The sequence below is a fragment of the Ascaphus truei genome, chromosome 3 (assembly GCF_040206685.1).
Source record: "Ascaphus truei isolate aAscTru1 chromosome 3, aAscTru1.hap1, whole genome shotgun sequence".
In the NCBI taxonomy this organism is placed as follows: domain Eukaryota; kingdom Metazoa; phylum Chordata; class Amphibia; order Anura; family Ascaphidae; genus Ascaphus; species Ascaphus truei.
Window position 1 is genome coordinate 342,830,164 of NC_134485.1, and position 19,777 is coordinate 342,849,940.

At 44.3% G+C, this 19,777-nt stretch overlaps 1 protein-coding gene across 4 annotated transcripts in view; it reads right to left on the reverse strand.

The window, feature by feature from the left end:
* The window catches only part of ENDOU (endonuclease, poly(U) specific), a 48,377-nt gene that overhangs the window by 8,062 nt on the left and 20,538 nt on the right, over positions 1–19,777 (reverse strand). For 2 of the 4 annotated variants that reach the window (XM_075591701.1, XM_075591702.1), the window contains 7 exons: positions 16,010–16,054; positions 15,591–15,734; positions 14,163–14,207; positions 13,745–13,888; positions 5,940–5,975; positions 4,382–4,529; positions 1,628–1,827 (listed from right to left, as the gene is read on the reverse strand). In XM_075591701.1, coding sequence (XP_075447816.1) covers positions 1,628–1,827; positions 4,382–4,529; positions 5,940–5,975; positions 13,745–13,888; positions 14,163–14,207; positions 15,591–15,734; positions 16,010–16,054 — 762 coding nt within the window. The remainder of the gene's footprint in view (positions 1–1,627; positions 1,828–4,381; positions 4,530–5,939; positions 5,976–13,744; positions 13,889–14,162; positions 14,208–15,590; positions 15,735–16,009; positions 16,055–19,777) is intronic. The other 2 variants (XM_075591703.1, XM_075591704.1) reach the window with 1 other exon arrangement.

Sequence of the window (19,777 nt, forward strand, 5' to 3'; positions counted from 1 at the left end):
TTTGTTTGTTGTTGTATACATTTAGCCACACTCTCTAGCACTCCTTTTGACACACACACACACACACACACACACACACACACACACACACACACACACACACACACACACACACACACACACACACACACACACACACACACACACACACACACACACACACACACACACACACACACACGTATGTATGTATATATATATATAGAGAGAGAAAGAGAGAGATTTTGATATATTGTGGTAATGTTTGGGGTTTCTCAGAGCTTGTTGGGTATCTGTATGTTTATTAAAGTAATTTGAAAGTCCTGTTCTATATTGACCCATCTAAAACCTCCTGAAGGTTCAAGCAGAACTGACTTATGGAAGGAGGCAGCCAGCAAGACAAAAAAATATAATAATAATGAAAAATAAAGAGCTAATGAACAAAGAAAAGCTGGGAATAATGTACAAGATAAAATGAGAATGATGAAAAATATTTATTTTATCTTGCACTTTATGTTAAGCTTTTCTTCACCATTTGTGGAGGCACTTTTTCTTAACCAGTTTTAACTGCACTGTAGCTCATGCATAGTGTTTATAGGGGGTAGGTCCACAGAAGTCTGTGACTTTTGCTCTAATAATGTAAAGTAACGTCCGTTAATAAAAGTAGCAGCGGGATTAACGGTGATTTTCATGTCGCAGAGACGGGTTACACATTCGCATTGGCCAAACTATAACGCGAGGTAATTAACACATGCGTTAAAGACACATTACTCATGTGCGTTATCTAAAGCTAATGCAATTATTGTAATTTAAGGGATAACTTTAAAAAATTACACTTTTCCCCCTATTATTTATGGTGTTCTTTCATTTATTTTAATTGTAGATTATTAAAAAAAAATATTATTATTATTGTATAGGTATGTATGGATACACATTATTGTACAACCATACTTAATACAGTCATGAGTACAGTATATACCATATTAGATCACACAAACATATCACTTAAAATCACTAAAAACCTGATGGCTAATTTTATATTAGTAGTGTAGATAATGCGCAAATACTCTCTGTTCAGTTTATTTTTTCTTTAGTAATATATAAAATACCAATATTAGGCTAGTATACTGTTTGCTCCTTTTTGCTATTTTTTCCTCGGCTACAATACAGTGCTACATACAGCTCAACCCCGTTATAACGCGATCCGTTACACCGCGAATCCGCTTATAACCCGATGCAAGCGTGGCTCCCAATTTTTGTATTTATGAATACTTTACAACACGATGATTGGTATCTTAAATACTTTATTGTACAATGCATACAATTGTACAATATTTCTAACGCGATCCACTTATAATGCGATGTGATTCTTTGGACCCCAAGCACAGCGTTTTAAGGGGGTTGAGCTGTAGTTAGTGAAGCAGTGATGTTTAACTTTTTACAGCCAGATTGTCTTGCAATACAATAAAGGAGATATTTAAGGTATGTTAGTAACATAAATTGCCATAGTTAATGGTACTTATTAATGCAACAAAGTTTGTCAGCTTACATTTGAAACTTATCTTCATTGACTATTCTTGTTCCTTGACTTTTTCGCTTATGCTTCTATTGTAGTGAAAAATATTGCAGGGAAAGGAGCATGGCTTACCCTTCTGGTGGAAGAAGTTATAAAGCTCTTTCATAAGTTCGGTCTTCATGATCTCATGCAAGAAATGGTCTTGCTCCTTTATTTCGGCCTCACTGTAGGACTCATCTGTCCCTGTCTTTCTGTCATAATTATCCAGCAAACAGATGTATGCAGCATAGGTTGGACGTGAAAATAGTTTCTCGTTCACATACTTATACAAGCTGTGAAAGAGAAAGGGTTCTGTTAACCAAGGGGTTATTGTAATCATTGGTTTCTGTATTGTGCTAACTGGGGCTAGTAGTACTGTAGGAACGTACATAGTATATTTTTGTCATGTGCACATTTCTGAAATATGTTATTAGCACTGCTTTTTACAATATACTGTACAGTATTAAGGGACTACTGCAAACAACTGTGTATTCACACTGATAAGCAGGCACTACAGTTGAATATGATGGTTTATTTTATAGAGAGCAAGGAGTTGGTTGGTAGATACCTGTTCATCTTTTTGAGAAGGAAGAGAAGAATTAAAGATAGTTTTGCTTTATGTATTTGGGAAAGTAGACTGACAGCTATACTTAAAGCTGCAGACCAAGCAATATCCTACAGGTGTGGTTTAAAAAAATAAATAAAAAATCAGTTCTGTACTTTGAGAAAATACTTGTAGCATTTTTTTTAAACAACTCTGAATTACATTTTTAATGTATTATAATGTAACAAGCATTTTTTGTTTCTATAGCAACCATTTACAGTCACACCTCCTTCCTCTTCTGAAACAGGTGCTGGCACGCCCCTTTTTTGAGCCCTGCCCTCTCTCTAGCAGTGCACCAATTGTATCTAGTGAATGCTTGGTCACATGATCTTCCCACAGAACTTAGCATCTTTGGTCCTCTTCTGCTGCACAGACAGCAATTTAGTGAACTCCAGAGCCGAATCTTCGCCGATCGATCACAGGAGAACGGATCGATCAGCAACTTAGCTAATCACTTATCAATGTGTGGATGGTATTGATACACATGTTAAAGGGAGAAAAAATTAAATTGAAAAAACCCCCCCGCAGATTAGACTGCTGCTATAGGCTACGGCCCCAGTATTTACTGCTGAACGCTCACCTGGCGGCGTGTGCACCGATAAAAGCCATGATCGTCAGTATGTAGGGGAGCGATGGGATGTGCGGGTGTGGGGCTATGACGGGGGATGTGGCCATGACGGGGCATATCTGCCCTTCCATTGGCTGCCCGCCGACCACATGATCGCATTGTGGCACGAGAAGACAAACTTCGTGTCTTCCCTGCCAGCGTACACATCATCACGCTTTGCGCGCCCACACACACGACCACTGGGGCCTGCCTCATAGAGGGCTGCGCTGTGGTGTGTGGCGTGCATGCTGTAGCGGCCACTGGGGACCTGGCCTTAAGGAGCAGATTGGGTGATACTGGGCAGCCTAATGTCAGACAGACGCATAAGTAAGAGATGACTGTTAATGTGATAATGCACGAGGAGTAGAAATGGCGCATATTTTTTGCGAATTTGGATCCGTAGCGGATCGGCCGGTTCCTTTGGTCCGTGGATTTCAGCAGATCAATGTCAAAAAGGGCAATTCGCGTTGAGCTGATTTTTTATTATTATTATTATCAATACCGTGGACAGATCCAATCAGCGGATTCCACAATCCATTGTTGAATTGTATCCAATTGCGGATTTTGATGAATCCATGCTAATTAAAACCGCTCAAATCCGTTTGCGGATTTTAGACCGCAAAATACATTTTTGGGGTATCATCAGCGAAAATCCTGGAAATGGATTTGCCCATCTCTAATGAGGAGCAGATTCAAATTGTGTAGTGCAGCAGGAGCAGAATAAACGATAAGAGTACATATTCTGTAAATTATGCACATCTCCCTACAGTATCTGCTCTGCAGGAAATGGATTGAGAAATTGCTATGGATACTGTTAGGCTTGTGATGATCACAGAACAAAGCTAGAGTGCTGTGAATGAGCATATTAAAGGTTAGTTGTGCAGACTAGAGCGCATTATAATTTGCATGTAGGATAATGTATGCTAATTACCATACTAGTGTTAGGCCTCGGTCCCGCTGCGCTCGTTGGCGCGGGCGGCCATGTCGCGAGTTTCCCACCAGCAGGGGAATCCTCGCGAGCCGGTCCCGGTCCCCCCTGGCGGCACAGCTGACTACACGCTGTGGCGCGTCAGCCGCTAGGAGACACAAGAGAATGGTGTTTCCTAGCGTTGACGCGTCACGTGGTGTGGCTGTGAGCCAATGGGGAGGGGAGGCTTCGGGAGGAGGAGAGGCTTCGGGGAGCGGGGAGGAGTGGGGAGTGAAAGCAGGTGAGTGCCTGTCTGTGTGTGTGTCTGAGTGCGTGCGTGCGTGCCTGTCTGTGTGTGTGTGTGTGTATATGAGTATGAGTGCGTGAGTGCCTGCCTGTGTGTGTGTGTGTATGAGTGCCTGCGTGTGTGTGTTTAAAGTTACCCTCAGCAGCTCCAGCCCGAGTCCGTGGAGGGAGGGGGGGGGAGAGTAGCGGGTCCCTCCGCTCAAGCCACGCCCCCCCTCCCTGTCAAGCCTCCCACTCCCGCCCACCTCCCGCTCCGGCTCCCGCTCCCTACAGACCGCATATCGCGGTCTGTGTATCTCAGCGCACCGCCTGTCTGCAGTGCGGGTGCGCTGACTCTGGGAGCGGGGCCTTAGCCTAAGGCCAGATTGCTTATAGACATAGAAGGTCAGGGCACCTATAGTCCGTGGTAAAGCGAATACTTACGGTTTCTCACACAGATCTTGTTTGGGTCCGTTCTTTTCTACCATTTCCTGTTTGTTCAAAATAATGTCAGACTCTGCTGCCTTGTTAATGTCCAACTTATACAGTTTCTCTGATATCGTGTTTATCTCCTCATTGCTGATATCTCCATCTGGAAAAGGAAACATAACATTGGAACTGAAACCATGACGAGTTTTGGGGGGCTGAACCCTCTTGCTCTCCCTTTCAAAATTACATAAGCGTTTTAAGGGTTTAGATGGAGTATTCACAAGAAGAAGAATCACTGAAGGCACACTGGGAAATCCCTAGTTTTATATGCGGATTTGACCCAGACCATTCAGTCATTCAAAAGCCATTATACTCTTAAATATTTAATGTTTCATATTTGTGAGGATCGGCGTAAAGTCCTGCCCCCGTCACGCATCTCGAGACATGCGTCAGCCACAACCTGTGTTACTAGAAGGGGAGACACCGCAGGCTCCGCCCCAGAGACGCATCTGGCGATGTCAAAAGTGACGCACGTCAGCCACAACCTGCGCGCAGGTGCTGATAGGAAGAGACACACCGCAGGTACCGCCTCCAGGCTCCGCCTTCGTGACAAATTGGGTGACGAATTGGGAAGTCTACAGCTCGCTCTGACTACGTGCAGATGCGCGGACACAGGCACTCAAGGGGTTAATTCTATCCATTATCCCACAGCTGCTACTGACTCCGTCCATGCCTATCAGTACACAGCATACCTATGATGCTCACTCCCTGCAGCCTCCCCATTGGCTCTCTGTGCTTTATATGCTCAGCCAGCCCCTTGGCAAATTGGCTGAGCATAAACTTTTTTTCATTTGTGTGCTTACCTCCAGCTCCCTGTTGCCTTGTCTTGTTTCGCTCTTTGTATTTTGACCTCAGCTTGCACCCGGACTCCTGACTTCTCTGACCCCTGGACCATGGCTACGGACTCGACTAATCTACTCTCTCTACCCCTGGACCCTGGCTCTGCATCAATGACTATCCAATATCTCCACCCCTTGACCACGGCAAGTACCTCAACCAATCTGACCTCTCCTACCCTGACCCGGCTACACGACTACCACTCTGCACTCTGGACGTGTCTGCTCGGTGGCTATTAATATCCCCACCTCAGCCTCGCGGTCCCGCCTTGTTTATGGTGAGCACTCCGTGACAATATTATCCAAATCATTTAAATCCTATCCCTGAACTTGGTGCTGCCTTGAGCCATTAAGTCCCCTCAGAGTCTGAGAAGTGACGCTATCCCTATTCTTGCATCTGTCCTTAAAGCTCAGATGAAGGTCCATGTTGGACTGAATCATCTGTGATGTGATTCAATAAAGTAAAACATTTTTATACTCATGTGCCGAACTTCAACTGCCTCTGTAACTATTGGGGAGACCCCATTGAAGTCTATGAGATTCTGATGTGAACAATCACTGAGACAATCAGTAGAACTGGCAAACAAATCAATATAAATTATATAGGAAATGCAGAATAATCTTCAAGGAGACCAAATACTGATATACACAAGTATTAATTGTTATTGGAGTATTACCTGATTTTCCAGAATGGCAATATGTCTCTGAAGCATCTGCAAAAAAAGAAAGAAATCCTCATATTTAGTAAAAGTGAGGCCCTATTTCAATATGGGACAGTACAAATATCTCCACCTATTCTGGATCCAGGGTCATGTCTGGGGTATGAATGAACCCAGCTAGCTTCAACTCAGCCCTCTTTCCAAAGCACAACAAGTCCTGTATATTTTCTTCACTTTATTTAGGAAGGCAGCAATAAAAACAGGCACTTGTGGATAAGATGTTTGTGTTGCAAAGGTGTATCTCTGTGGGTGCTTTGTAATAAGGGCAGATGAAAAGAATTGACCTTGCCATAGGGGTGTAACATGAATGTACTAACTCTGCCAATGTCAAGAAGTAAAAGACAGTGGGTACTGCTTGTGACACAGGGATAGGGGTCAGGCCATACTAACTGTCAGCAGGGACAGGGGGGAATGGGAAAGCCCATTAACTTGGAGGACTGGAGATGTTGCCAGGGCAACCAGGGGTGTGACAGACTGGAAGGAAAAAAGGCAACATAATGTATCCATTCCATCTGCAATGGGAGTGAAACTGCAAGGAAAGTAACATCCAAATACAGCTAGCAGGCAGAACTGCCAAGGAAAGGGGGGGGGGGTGAAACAGAGAAGGCAGGAATGGGTATTTCTGCTCCATGACACTCCCCATCTGGTATCTGGAGATACCACTATATAACAGAATATGTGGAACATATGTGCAATGCAAACATAACATAACAATGCAAAGGTCCATGTCAACATAGCGAGGTGATACTGGCTGGTACCACTGGCATCAAAGTCCTTTGGCCAAAACCTTCTGGTAAGGGAGGCCAGGTGGATGCACAGCTCCAGGTTAGCTGGTTTCACCACAATGTCTTTGTGTAAAGGTCTCTTGCACTGTTTTCTTTCAACTTTGTGAGAGAACAGTCCTTTGTCTCTGTAGTTTCCTCTACAGAGTGCATCACCTCGTGGATATGCCAGTCATGGTAGTCTGTCACCCTATCACCTGGTGTTTGGCGGAAGGAGATGGCCTTTGACTCTTAGCAGAAGCGGATCAATGCCCCTGGAAGACTGGTTGTCAAGTCTGATCCAGTGAGTAGTGCGCCGTTTGGAGAGGCTTCCTGGTGCTGAGCATTGGAGCTGAACGTTACCCAGATCTGGCTGGGTTTCTGACGGTGGTGGACACCAGATGATGGGAGGTGCCGACATTTTTTACCTTCCTTCAGTGAAGGCGCTAGCTCTGCGTGTCCACTAAGGAATCTATTCCGCGTGAAGACCACAATTTGATTCTTGGTCTCCGGCTCCCTTTGTGGGTTGCGGCGGAGCGAAGTGAGCCTAGAAATGGCATGTTCTCTATTGTTCGGGAGGCGTCTTCTTGGTGAACAGAATGGTAGCGGAGTCACCCAACTGCCCGGTCCGTCTTTGGAGAGCTCCTTGACTGTTAACCTCGGGAATCTTCTATCTTCCCTCGATGGTGTTTGCGTTTCGTCGTCCCTTGTTGTCTGGAACGCTGTGCACCGTAAGTCATCGGTGCATTCCTCTTGCACGAGAACATCTCCACGTATTTTGGTGAAACGCTTTTGTGTCTCTTTGTTAACTGCCATCAGGAGGTTATTTGTCCCCTGGACGTGATGAAGAACAGTCTATTTTGCCCTTGTAAATCCCTTTATGAAATGTCTCTGCGACTGTCTCTTTTTTGCACCTGTGGCTTCAACCTGCGGGGTGCAATCTTTTGCAGCTGTACCAGCCGTGGCGGCTGGCTGCTTTGCCACTTGGTATTCTGTGGAGAGGAATGGCTGTACGTCTTAGCTGTGCCATTGCTCGCAGGAGGACCGTTCGATCGTTTATTTTCTTTTGGGAGATCCTTTTATTGGTCACCTTCAGGAGGTTACTTTCTTCCTTCGGTGGAATCACCTTGTCATCCTTAGTTGTCTGGACTACTAAGCATCCTAGGCCATTGTCACATCCCTCTGATGTGAAGATGTTTTTGTTGATCTCGGGAGTATGATCTTGTCTCTTCTCTTCACTTGGCCTTCCTGTAACTTGGAGATGGCCAGGACACGGTTCGGAGAGAGATGTGTGTCCGCATTCTGTTATCACCGTTCTGCAGGAGTTGACATAGTCTGGTTCGTGTCCTTTATCAGTGCACATGTTGCCCACTATCATCCATCCTAGGTCAAGTCTTTGGGCGAATGGTGCGTTGTGGAGTCTGTTACGCTGTTTACGGACTGTGTGTACCCTCAAGATGTCCCTACTGAGAAGCAGCAAGATCTTGGCGCCTTGTTCTACCGGTGGGATGCAGTTGGCTATTCCTCTGGGGTGCACGTGATGACGTGCCACGTCTGGTGTGGGAATCTCGGCCCTGTTTGCAGCCATGTAGTTGCACTCAATGAGGGTGGGGAGAGCTATCTTCACTCTGTTATCCCCTGAACGTATGATGTAGCCGCTTGCTCTTCTCCCTGTTGTCTCAGTTGACCCTGCAAAGATTCTGAGGGTATAGGGTGAGGCATTGTCTTGTGAGTTGAATAAGTTGAAGAATTCCGTCTTCGCCAATGATCTGTTACTTTGATCGTTGAGGATTGCATACATCCAGATAGCCCTCTCAGGTTGTCCCTGGGGGTGCACTGTGACAAGGCATATTTTGGAGCAGGATATTTTGTCACTTCCTTTTCCGCAAACCTCGGTGCACTGAGACGTGACAGATGTTGGCTCTCCTTCTCCTTCCTCCCCGCCATGCTCCGCTATGGAGGATGGGTTGTTGAGTTGGTGGAGTGTCAGCGCCTCTGGATGTAGAGATGTTACATGCTTGTCACTTTTGCACACTGCACATTTGATGGCCTCTTTACAGTCCTTGGCTAGGTGAGTCGTGGAGTCACAGCACCTGAAGCAGTCTCCGAATTCTCAGAGTAACTTCTTGCGTTACTCTAGGGACTTCATCCTGAACTCAAAGCATCTGTTAAGTGGGTGTGGCTTCTTGTGTATGGGACATTCCCTGTTTGGGTCCCTTGGTTTCTCGTCTCTGGCGACCGACTGATGGGTAGTAGTTTGGGTCGTGGGAGACACGTCCGTCCTGTGGACCGAGATGGGTGTTTGAGTGTTACCGTATCTCGCCACTGGTCTCTCATTCCTCAGGCTGCTTGCACTGTGTGTGGTTTGCGCACCCAAGATGAAACTGGGATTGTTCCTTGTCCTTGCTGCTTCGCGGATGAAGCTCAAGAAGAATGAGAAGGGAGGGAAGGCGACTTGCTTCTCCCTTTTGTATTTGGAGCCTTGTGAAATCCATCTTTCTTGGAGGTTGTAGGGTAGTTTCTCCAAGATGGGTCTCACTCCACGAGCTGAGTCTAGGACGTTGAGACCTGTTATGGAATGGTCTTTCCTTGCAAACTCCAGCTCTTGCAGCAGGTCCCCGAGCTCTCGTAACTTCGAGTAGTCTTTAGCTGTGATCCCGGGAAAGCTGTCGACTCTCTTGAAGAGCGAAGCTTCGACTGCTTCGGGGCTACTGTAGCTCTCTTCTAGCCTTTCCCATATTAGGTCGAGACCTATTTGGGGGTGGTTCGCGTTTGCCGTCCGAAGTCTCTTCGCGTTCTCCCTGGATTCATTTCCCAGCCATTTGGATAGCAGGTTGAGCTCATCCCTTGCTGAGAAGCCCAGGCTCTTGATTGCGTCCTTGAATGTGAACTTCCACATCTGGTAGTTCTTAGGACGGCCGTCAAAGTTGGTGAGTCCTGTTTGCACCATGTCACGCCGGATCATGTACTTGGCCATGTTTGTCAGGCCTGAGGCATCGGCGTGTTGGTTGCGCTCTGAGGTAGTTGCTGGGAGGGTCCTTGCGGTCACCTCTTCTTTGGTGTGGATGCGTGATGACTGCTGGTCGGTGTGAGGGGCTGTGTTTTCCCGTGTGGGTGTACCTGGATTGCGAGCCTGTTGTAGTGCATCCGTGTGCGCGCTGGCGTGTGGGTCACTGTTGCGGCTGTGGCTATCCCAGGTAGCGTGTACCCTTAAAGGAACGGCATCTTCTCCACGTGAACCTAGCAAGTCTTCTGTGTCTGTGAAGTCACTCCCTTCGTACTGAGATGGTGTGCTGATGTTTACACTAAAGGGCTCCTTTACATAGTCTTCAGTGTGCTGGGTTGGATCCTCTGAGGCTATTCGTCTGTACGGTTGCTCCCCGCCATCCTGTTGCACGGCTGCTTCTAAGACTTCGGCTTGGGCTATGGCGGCAGCAGCTTCCCTTTCTTGATTTAGGGCCTCTAGGTTAACGTCCACCTCTGTCTTTTTCCGTGCAGCGGTGGCAGTGGCTGCAGCGGCAGCTGTCTGCTTCTCTTCTATGCGGGCCCTTTCTAGTTTCATGGCTGCCTCTTTCTGAGCGTATGCGGCCCTGGCACGTGCGGCCTCTGCGGTGGCTCGCACCTTGGTGGCGTTTGCGCTTGCACTAGACACATGAGATTACGCTGATCTTGCTGACCTTGACGAGTGTCTGGATATGCTGGAGCGCTGCGATGCGGTCTCCAGGAGGAGCTCTTTTCTCTCGCTTTGGGCATCCGTGATGGCGGTTCGCACGCGCTGTCACGTGTCAAGTCAATATTATGCTGTAAATCCCTTTCTTGCAGGCTTTCGCCGGTGTTGGCCCTGGCCAAGTAAGTGACGTATGCCTCTGACAGCTCTTGGTAGCATGAGTGATCTGTCTTTAATTGAGTTATTGCCTGCTCGAGCTGTTGTACGGAATTGCCAGTGCCGGCGACATTGCGTATTCCAAGTGTGGTTGTTTCCCAGGCCTTCTCTAATTTAGCGCGGTGCGCTTCAATGTCAGTCTCATATTTTTTGCGGGCCTTTTGTGTCGGTGTAACTATCCGTTTAGGCCTTGCGTCTGCCTGCGCCTGCAGTTGCGCAGCGGTCTCTGTGTCTGAGTGGTCACTCTCCTGCGCGATGTCTGGTGAGGATCTGATTTCTGCCATGCTGCAGGTGTGTGTAGTCCTTTAGCCAGTGCGTGTGGCGTGTGGTCTGTTTACCTGCGTCAGCGATGGATGACTGTCTCGGATAGTGCCGGTAGATGTCCTGCAGCAGTAAGCGTAGGAGTAGCTGTACTTACAGGTGTCCGGTGGCTCTGACCCGTGTCCTGGCGGTGTACGGTGGCGTGGCCCTTGGTAGCTCTAGCCGTGGGCACGTGCGCAGGGTAAGGTGAGATGGTAATTCCTCACTGTCAGGGTGTGCAGAGGGTGAACTCAAAGACAGAAAAGAGCAATCAAAGTTCTGTGTATAATGCACTTGTCTGACTGCAGTGTGTAGCCTGGTGTAAAGACTGCTTGGCTTTGTGTGCAGTGTAAGCTGCTTGCTTGTACTGCTGCAGAAGTTGTGTGCAGTGTAAACTGCTTGCTGTACTGATGCAGGCTGTGTGCAGTGTAAGCTGCTTGCTGTACTGCTGCAGGCTGTGTGCAGTGTAAACTGCTTGCTGTTTGTAAGGCTTTTGCTGTAGAAAGTCTGTGCTCTTTGGTATAAAGCCTGCTGCTCTGTCTGGGGTGCAGAGACTATTCTGTATAGCATAAGGGTTGTGAGTAGCAGTTCCTGTGTGTGTGTCCCCAAGACACACAGTCTTCTTTTCACTATTCTGGATCCAGGGTCATGTTTGGGGTATGAATGAAACCAGCTAGCTTCAACTCAGCCCTCTTTCCAAAGCACAACAAGTCCTGTATATTTTCTTCACTTTATTTAGGAAGGCAGCAATAAAAACAGACACTTGTGGATAAGATGTTTGTGTTGGAAAGGTGTATCTCTGTGGGTGCTTTGTAGTAAGGGCAGATGAAAAGAATTGGCCTTGCCATAGGGGTGTAACATGAATGTACTCACTCTGTCAATGTCAGGAAGTAAAAGGCAGTGGGTACTGCTTGTGACACAGGGATAGGGGTCAGGCCATACTAACTGTCAGCAGGGACAGGGGGGAATGGGAAAGCCCATTAACTTGGAGGACTGGAGATGTTGCCAGGGCAACCGGGGTGTGACAGACTGGAAGGAAAAAAGGCAACATAATGTATCCATCCATCTGCACTGGGACTGAAACTGCAAGGAAAGTAACATCCAAATGCAGCTAGCAGGCAGAATTGCCAAGGAAAGGGGGAGGAGGCTGAAATAGAGAAGGTAGAAATGGGTATTTCTGTTCCATGACACCACCAAAGTAATAAGACACAGGGTTTGGGCAACTATCACTTTTAATCACAGAGCGTAATTATTACTTAATATTAACCCAATTCCGGAGAGCACCTTCTGCAATAGATCTGCCCTGTAGTTCACTTATTTTTCTTCCACCAAGTTATCAAAATGAGATGCTACTCTACGGGTTCTGAGGACCATTACATTTTTATTTGCCTACTACTAACACTACTTTTTTAATGCCACATTTACCAATTATCCCTGCCATTAATTGGTAACGCCTTTTAGATGGAGCCATGTCAAAAGAGTAACGGAGCCAAGAAGTTGCTAGAAAACAGAGAAATAGATGTCTACCAAAATCAGCAAGATCTGGAGTTCTAAAGCAAAAAGGTAATTTTAATGAACTAGTCGTGACGCTAAGGGAGACCCAATTGAAGTCTGAGACTCTGATGTATCAATCAATCACTGAGACAATCAGTAAAACTCACACAATCAATATAAATGTGGGGGGGAATTCAAAATATCTTCAAAGAGAACAAATACTGATATAACAGTATTAGTAAAGTTTCACTAGGGGGAGCAGTAACGATATTTATGAGAGAATGATTGAGCGCAGAGGCTGCTGTAGTGTCGGCTATATGTTGCACAGGAAGCAAAGCCGTGCATGTTATGTCCTAAGACAGGTACAGAATTTATGAAAGAGTTCTCTCGGAGAACAAGGCACCAAAGTAAAATATACGTTAAAAATAAAAAAAATGTAATAGCTACTAGTGCCAAGCATAGAGTTTAGTCCAGAAGGGACAGGAGGCTCTGAATGCATGGACATATGGACATACGCCTATAAAAACATAAAATAAAATAAATAAATAATGAACTCCCCCCCTTATTTATTAAAGATTGTCTCTTTTTACAAGATCACTGGCAGATTTAGTTGGTTTGTTTTTGATTTGTGGAGTGCAATCAAAGTTGTTTCTAAGCAGAAGTGCAGAACTAGCATTTGAAGTGAAACCATGAAGAGACTTTGTGGGCTGAACCCTTTTGCTCTCCCCTCCAAGATCACGTAAGCGTTTGAAGGGTTTAGATTATTATTTAATTCACATGAAGAAGAATCACTGAAGGAGCACTGGGAAATCCCTTGTTTTATATACGGATTTCTATCTCTGCACTTGTTGCTGCCTTAAGCTATCCAGTCTCCTCAGTCTCCTCAGTCTTAGGCTGGGGTCATGGTACCACAGACAGGGTGGAGGCGTCCGCACACTGAGCGAACAGACTGCCTTAAGGCTGTGTTCGCATTCATGTGGCGTGCAGGTGCGTGCGCGAAGAAGCGGGAGGAGGTATTGCGCAAGAAATCAGTTGAAACTGATTTCTTGGTGCGACAGGCCAGTCACGTGAGCGGTTCGCCCAATGAGGGCGAACCAGCTCCATGATGCCCCTTGGCACACCCCTAGGAATGCCACCCCCCCCTCCCTATTGCCCCCCCCCCCATAGCTGGGAAAGCACCCGCTTACCACACAGCCTCCGCGCGGGCGAAGGCACCATGGCCCCAGCCTTAGAGGTGAAAATACCCTATCCTTGCACTTGTCCCTATCCCATACCAATCTATTTCCCTTAGAATCTACATGTGGCTGCCTCTTTTGGTTACATACCATTGCTGTGGCTATTGCTGCTGGCACCACCACATAGGGTGCTATAGTCACTGCAGCAGTTGTTGAATTTGCCACACTTTTTGTTGCAGTGGCAATGGTTTTTCTTGTTGAATTTCTCTCCACACCTTCCCTGGCAGGAGTTTTCTGTGTAAAGTAAGGAACAGGTGAAGTACAGTAACAGAAGATTACATTTTCAGAGGGAATTAGACAAATAATTAAACACTTTTGTTAATTGAGAAAATAGTTAATACTGTATACCATTTGCAAAGCTATAGTCACTGAGAAGAGGGGTTATTACTTAGAAGTATCAGCCAGAGGCGTCATGGTCTTACAATAAGGAGAAGGTAGAATGTCACTGCTAAATCAAGAAGGCACCCAGAAGGTGGGTCAAAATAAATATTGGAAGAAAACGTAATACCTGATTTGCTGGAATGGGTGAATGTCTCTGACGAAGGTTCAGCATCTGCAAAAAAAAGATGGAGACCGCCATATTTAGTAAAAGCTGAAACTATGCCCCATACAAATTTTGCTACCAAAGTCAAAAGGCACAGGAGTTGGGCTACTATCAAGTATAACCACGAAGAGGATCATTATTACGCAAGAGTATCACTAGGGGGAGTAGTAACGATACTTATGAGAGAATGATTGAGCTCAGAGGCTGCTGTGCTGTTGGCTATGTTGTACAGGAAGCAAAGCCGTGTTATATAAGACAGGTGTAGATTTTATGAAAGGGGTTCTTTAGGAGAACAAAGCACCAAAGTAACAAAAATATAAATATAATATCTACTAGTGGGAAGCATAGAGTTTAGGCCAGAAAGGACAGGAGGCTCGGAATGCATGGACATAGGGGCTCATGCAGAGAGCATAGATAAGGATATAGCGCCATCTTCTGGCGAAAAAACTAGGCAGAAATCCTGAAACTCGGGAGAAAATGGCGCGATTTTTAAAAGTGCTCTGAAAATTTTTCAGAGCTGTAAAACTCGGCAAACTCGTGGCGAGAACCTGAAACTCGCCATGCTAATATAGCGTGGTATTCCAGAAGCTCCGAATCGCTGGAACACGCCAATATGTGCATTAGTATGGCGAGTTTCAAATAGCCAGGAAAAGTTGGCCGAAATGAGTTAACGACGTTCTCTGCATAACACCTTCACTAAGGCCAATCTGTGGCTATTTTACAGCCATTTTAAACTTTTTTAACGTTCCTCTCTGCATAAGCCCCATAGTCTTATAAAAACATCAAAGAAAAAATTTATTAACTTCACATCTAACCTACACTTATTTATATTAAAGATGTTACTTTTTTTACTTGATCAATGCTAGATGTCATTGGTTTGTTTTTGGTTTGTGGAGTGCAATCAAAGTTGTTACAAAGCAACAAGTGCAGAACTAGCATTTGAACTGAAACCATGAAGAGACTTTGTGGGCTGAACACTTTTGCGCTTCCTTCTAAAATCACGTAAGTGGTTGAAGGATTTAGATTTCGTATTATTTGATTCACACACAGAAGAATCACTGAAGGAGCACTGGGAACTCCCTAATTTTATATACTGATTTCAACAAGACCATAAGAGTATTGATGCTTTGAAAATTACATACAGTTCCAAAATCATCATTATTCATTTTTCACCTTAATAAGACATCACGGGATGGTATACAGTATAAACATTAGACACTTGAATATTTTATAATGTTTTATATTATCCAAACCATTTCAGTGCAATCTCTGCACTTGTTGCTGCATTGATCAATCCAGTGTCCTCAGTCTTAGAGGTGAAAGTACCCCTGTCCTTGCACCTGTTCCTATCCCTTACCAATCCACTTCCCTTAGAATCTACTGGTCACATACCATTGCTGTGGCTATTGCTGCTGGCACCACCACATAGGGTGCTATGGTCAGTGCAACAGTTATTGAATTTGCTACACTTGTTGTTGCAGTGGCAATTGTTTTTCTTGTTGTATTTCTCTCCACACCTTCCCTTGCAGGAGTTCTCTGTGTAAAGGAAGGAACAGTTGCACTCAATGAAGTACAGTAAGAGAAGATTAAATTTTTGGAGGGAACCAGACAAACTATTAAACACTTTGGTTAATTGAGAAAAGTTAATATACCATTTGCAGAGCTATAGCCGCTAAGAAGAGGGTTAGCCCATAGAAGTATCACCCACAGGGGTCATCGTCTTAGAATAGGGAGAATGTAGAATGTTACTGCTAAATCAAGAAAACACCCAGAAGTTGATTAAAAATAGATATTGGAGGACAACTTAATACCTGATTTGCTAGAATGGGTGGATTTCTCTGAGGATGGGTCAGCATCTGCAAAAAAAAAATGAAGACCGCCATATCTAGTTAAAGCTTGAACCAGGCATCAATACAAATTTCTCTACCAAAGTAAAAAGACAGGTGCTATACTGCTATCAAGTATTGTCACATAGACATAGACGATAATTATTACCCAAGAATATGCCTATTCCAGAGAGTCATTTGCCATAAATGTACAGTAGCTCAGCCCTGAAGTTCACTTATTTTTCTTCCACCAAGTCATCAAAATGAGATGCTACTCTTTGGTTCTGAGGACCATAACATATTTATTTGCCAATTACTACCGCTACTTTTTGAATGCCACATTTACCAATTCTCCCTGCTATTAATAGGAAACACCTTCTAGATGTAGCCTTGTTTCCCCCCTCCTCTGGGAGATTCTACCTGTTGCTACATGGTTGGTGTATGTATGGTGCTGAGCATACCTGTGAGGTGAGGAGAAACTGATATGGGGCAATAGGACAGGCCTTTGGGGTGGTCTTTAGTTCTTTACTCGTTGGTACAGCGCCTCCAGCCGTGATAGGATCCTATGGGTAGGATATCAGCTCCCATCACTGCATTCAGTCTCCCTCCTGCTCAGTAACTGACACACAGGCAGGGGTATTGTGAACATACAGCTTTATTATTAATACTGCAGCAGCTCCTTCTTACAGCATAGAATACTGTCCACAGTTCCAGGAACTCTGGATGGTGCTCGCCTAGTATCATGGGCTCAGTTTTGGTGGTCTCTAGGCCAGCCGGCCTAGAGTAAGCATGCTTTCCAAGCAATGGGGAAGACTGACAGCTCCTTCCTTACTCCAGGAGGAGCAGAGGAAAAGACTGTCCCTCCTCACTCCATGGGGAGCAGAGTCAGACTACTAACTTTTAGCTACTCCCATAGAAAGCTCTGGAAGGGGCAGACTCATGGACTGTACCTACCTACAAGGGGTTGTACACAGGCCATGAGTCACCACCTACCTTCCTTCACATTCAAGGGAAGCAGAAGGGGGGGGGGGTGTCACTGGCCCATAGATTAACCTGCTAATGCCTGGAACTTAACAGGACTTACATAGCAGATACACTATGTGGGGAGAAACAGGTACTATGGAACATACTATGTTATATAGATGAAGCCATGACAAAAGAGTAACTGAGCCAAGAAGTTGCTTGAGTACAGAGCAAGAGATATCAACCGAGATCAGCGAGATTTGGAGTTCTACAGCACAAAAGTCATTTTAATGAACAAGTTGTGATGATCAGTGAGACCCCATTGAAGTCTATGAGATTCTGATGCTATCAATCACTGAAACAATCAGTAACACTCACACAAAATCAATATAAATGATGCAGGAATTCAGAATACAGTTTCTTGAAGGAGACCAAATACGGATACACACGTCTTAGTTAAGTTACAATTTACAAAGTTAAGGACAATCTATTATCTGATTTACCATGATGGTGAATGTCTCTGCATAAAAAGAATGAAACCACCATATTCAGTAAAAGCTACTGTAGAACCAGACTCCATTTCAATGCAAATATCTTCACTAAAGTAATAAAGAGTCGAGCCACTATTAAGTTTAATCACAAAGAGTGTAATTATTACCCAATATTAACCCAATTCCAGAGAGCACCTGCAATAAATATAGCTCAGCCCTGTGGTTCACATTTATCTTGCCCCAATCTATAAATGAGAGAGGAAATTCAGAATGTCTCCAATGTAATCAAATACTGATACACATGTATTAGTGAAGTATCACTAGGGGGAGTAGTAATGGTATTTATGAGATAATGATTGAGCTGAGAAGCAGCTGTAGAGAGATCTCTAGAAACGCATCTCACATGGAGATGCTGGAATGTAAATTCTTATTTTGATAAATGATAGTAATGACATATTTGGTGAGTGTCTATCAGAGGTGTGCTGTGCTTCAGATAATCTGTGAATGATGACATTTCAACAATTTAGACCAGACATTTGATTTATTGTGTTCTAATACTCATTAAAGACTACGATACAAGTGATTCCCTTTGCTACCTACCTCCAGATGCAATAAAGTGAAATAATTCATATACAGTATGTTAGTCTCCTCTATCATTTGTAACATTCCATAACAGTATATTTAGGGCTAATTTAACGGCATATAACACAACATTATTCGAACTTATAGTTTCACAGTGATCAAAGTAGCTCTACAAAGTATTGATACTGGGCCTGATGGGGAAAAGCTATCTATCTTAGATGCATCAAACTGCGATGGACCAGAAATGCTTTAATTAACGGCAAAAAAATATGCATTATTAGTAACCCAAGCAGCCAGCTACCGTAGTTATTGCCAACCCAAGAATAGGTGACCAATAAGCGTTATTACGGATTAAACTACACTAATTACCCCCCTTGCATACCTAAAGGGCTAATAAGGCACTGCATGCCTATGATTTACTAAACTCTAAGGCACACAAGGGGTTCACCCACCACCCCCCACCCAGGAGACTTAAACACCCTCCTGAGACACCTACCTCTAAAGTCCCCTCCAATGTATCTTAGTTATATCTCTAGAGGTGGTGGTTGGGGGGCACAGCCCTTTTAGTCAAAGGTGGCTTATAGAGCTATAGACTAATATACTAAGCCAATATATTATATTATCAATGATTAAAAACTTAAACCAATTACACAATTACAATGTTTTGCATATTCTATATTCAGTTTAAACAATCTAAAAAAGAAGCATTACTGTTAGGAAAAACATTAATGTGATCCCCTCTTTCTTAGACGGGGTCCCCCACTGTTTTGCCTCCTCTGCTCATCGCCCTCATCCACTCTTTCCAACCCCTCCACTCCCTTCACCACCACTTTGCTCATCGCCCTCACGGCCACCATAATTTCTTCCACTCCGCAAACTTCCTCCACTCCTAATACTCTCCACACTCCTCCCCTCGTCCATCTCTCATAAAAATCACACACACTAACAATAATACACAATCTCACTACAAAAAAACAGAGACACAACCAACTTACAAACAACTCCCAAACTACAGAAAGAAACCACACAATCACCCACAAAAACAAATAGCTCAAGACAAACCACATATATATGGCAAAAACAGTAAAAAACAAAAAACAAACTCACAAATCTTCCAAATTCTTATGGATTTATAAAATAATTTAAACTAGGGCCAATAATATTACTAACCGGATTGCACCAAGCATTCCAAAAGTTGGTGAACCAGGTGAGAGCTGGTTAGAGAAAATACGTATTCCTGACTTTGTGAAATGCGGAAGATGTACATTTTGCTATTATGGAACTAGTAATAAATCATTTTTTTCACAGTACACTAAACAAACCTTCAGAATTAATACACCTATTAATTGTGGTAGTGAAGGGGTTATCTGTTAACTTGTCTCTGTAAAAAAAAATATGTTGGAAGAAATAAAAGATGCTTGAAACAAAGAATAGGAGAACATTGCAGAAATATTTTGAAGGGACTTTACACTCATAATGTGTCAAGTCATTTCAAGAGATATCATAATAGCCAATTGGATGGGCTAACCTTCATGGGTATCGGTTGAATAGAATTAGGAATTAGGGAGGTGACATAGTCCAGAAAATTTCCCTGCGAGAAACAATGTGGATTTTCAAATTAAAAACCCTTATTCCTATAGGATTGAATAGCAATATAGATCTGACCAGTTTTCTAAAGTAACCTTGAATTCTCTCTGAAAGAAATAATTTCTAGGAA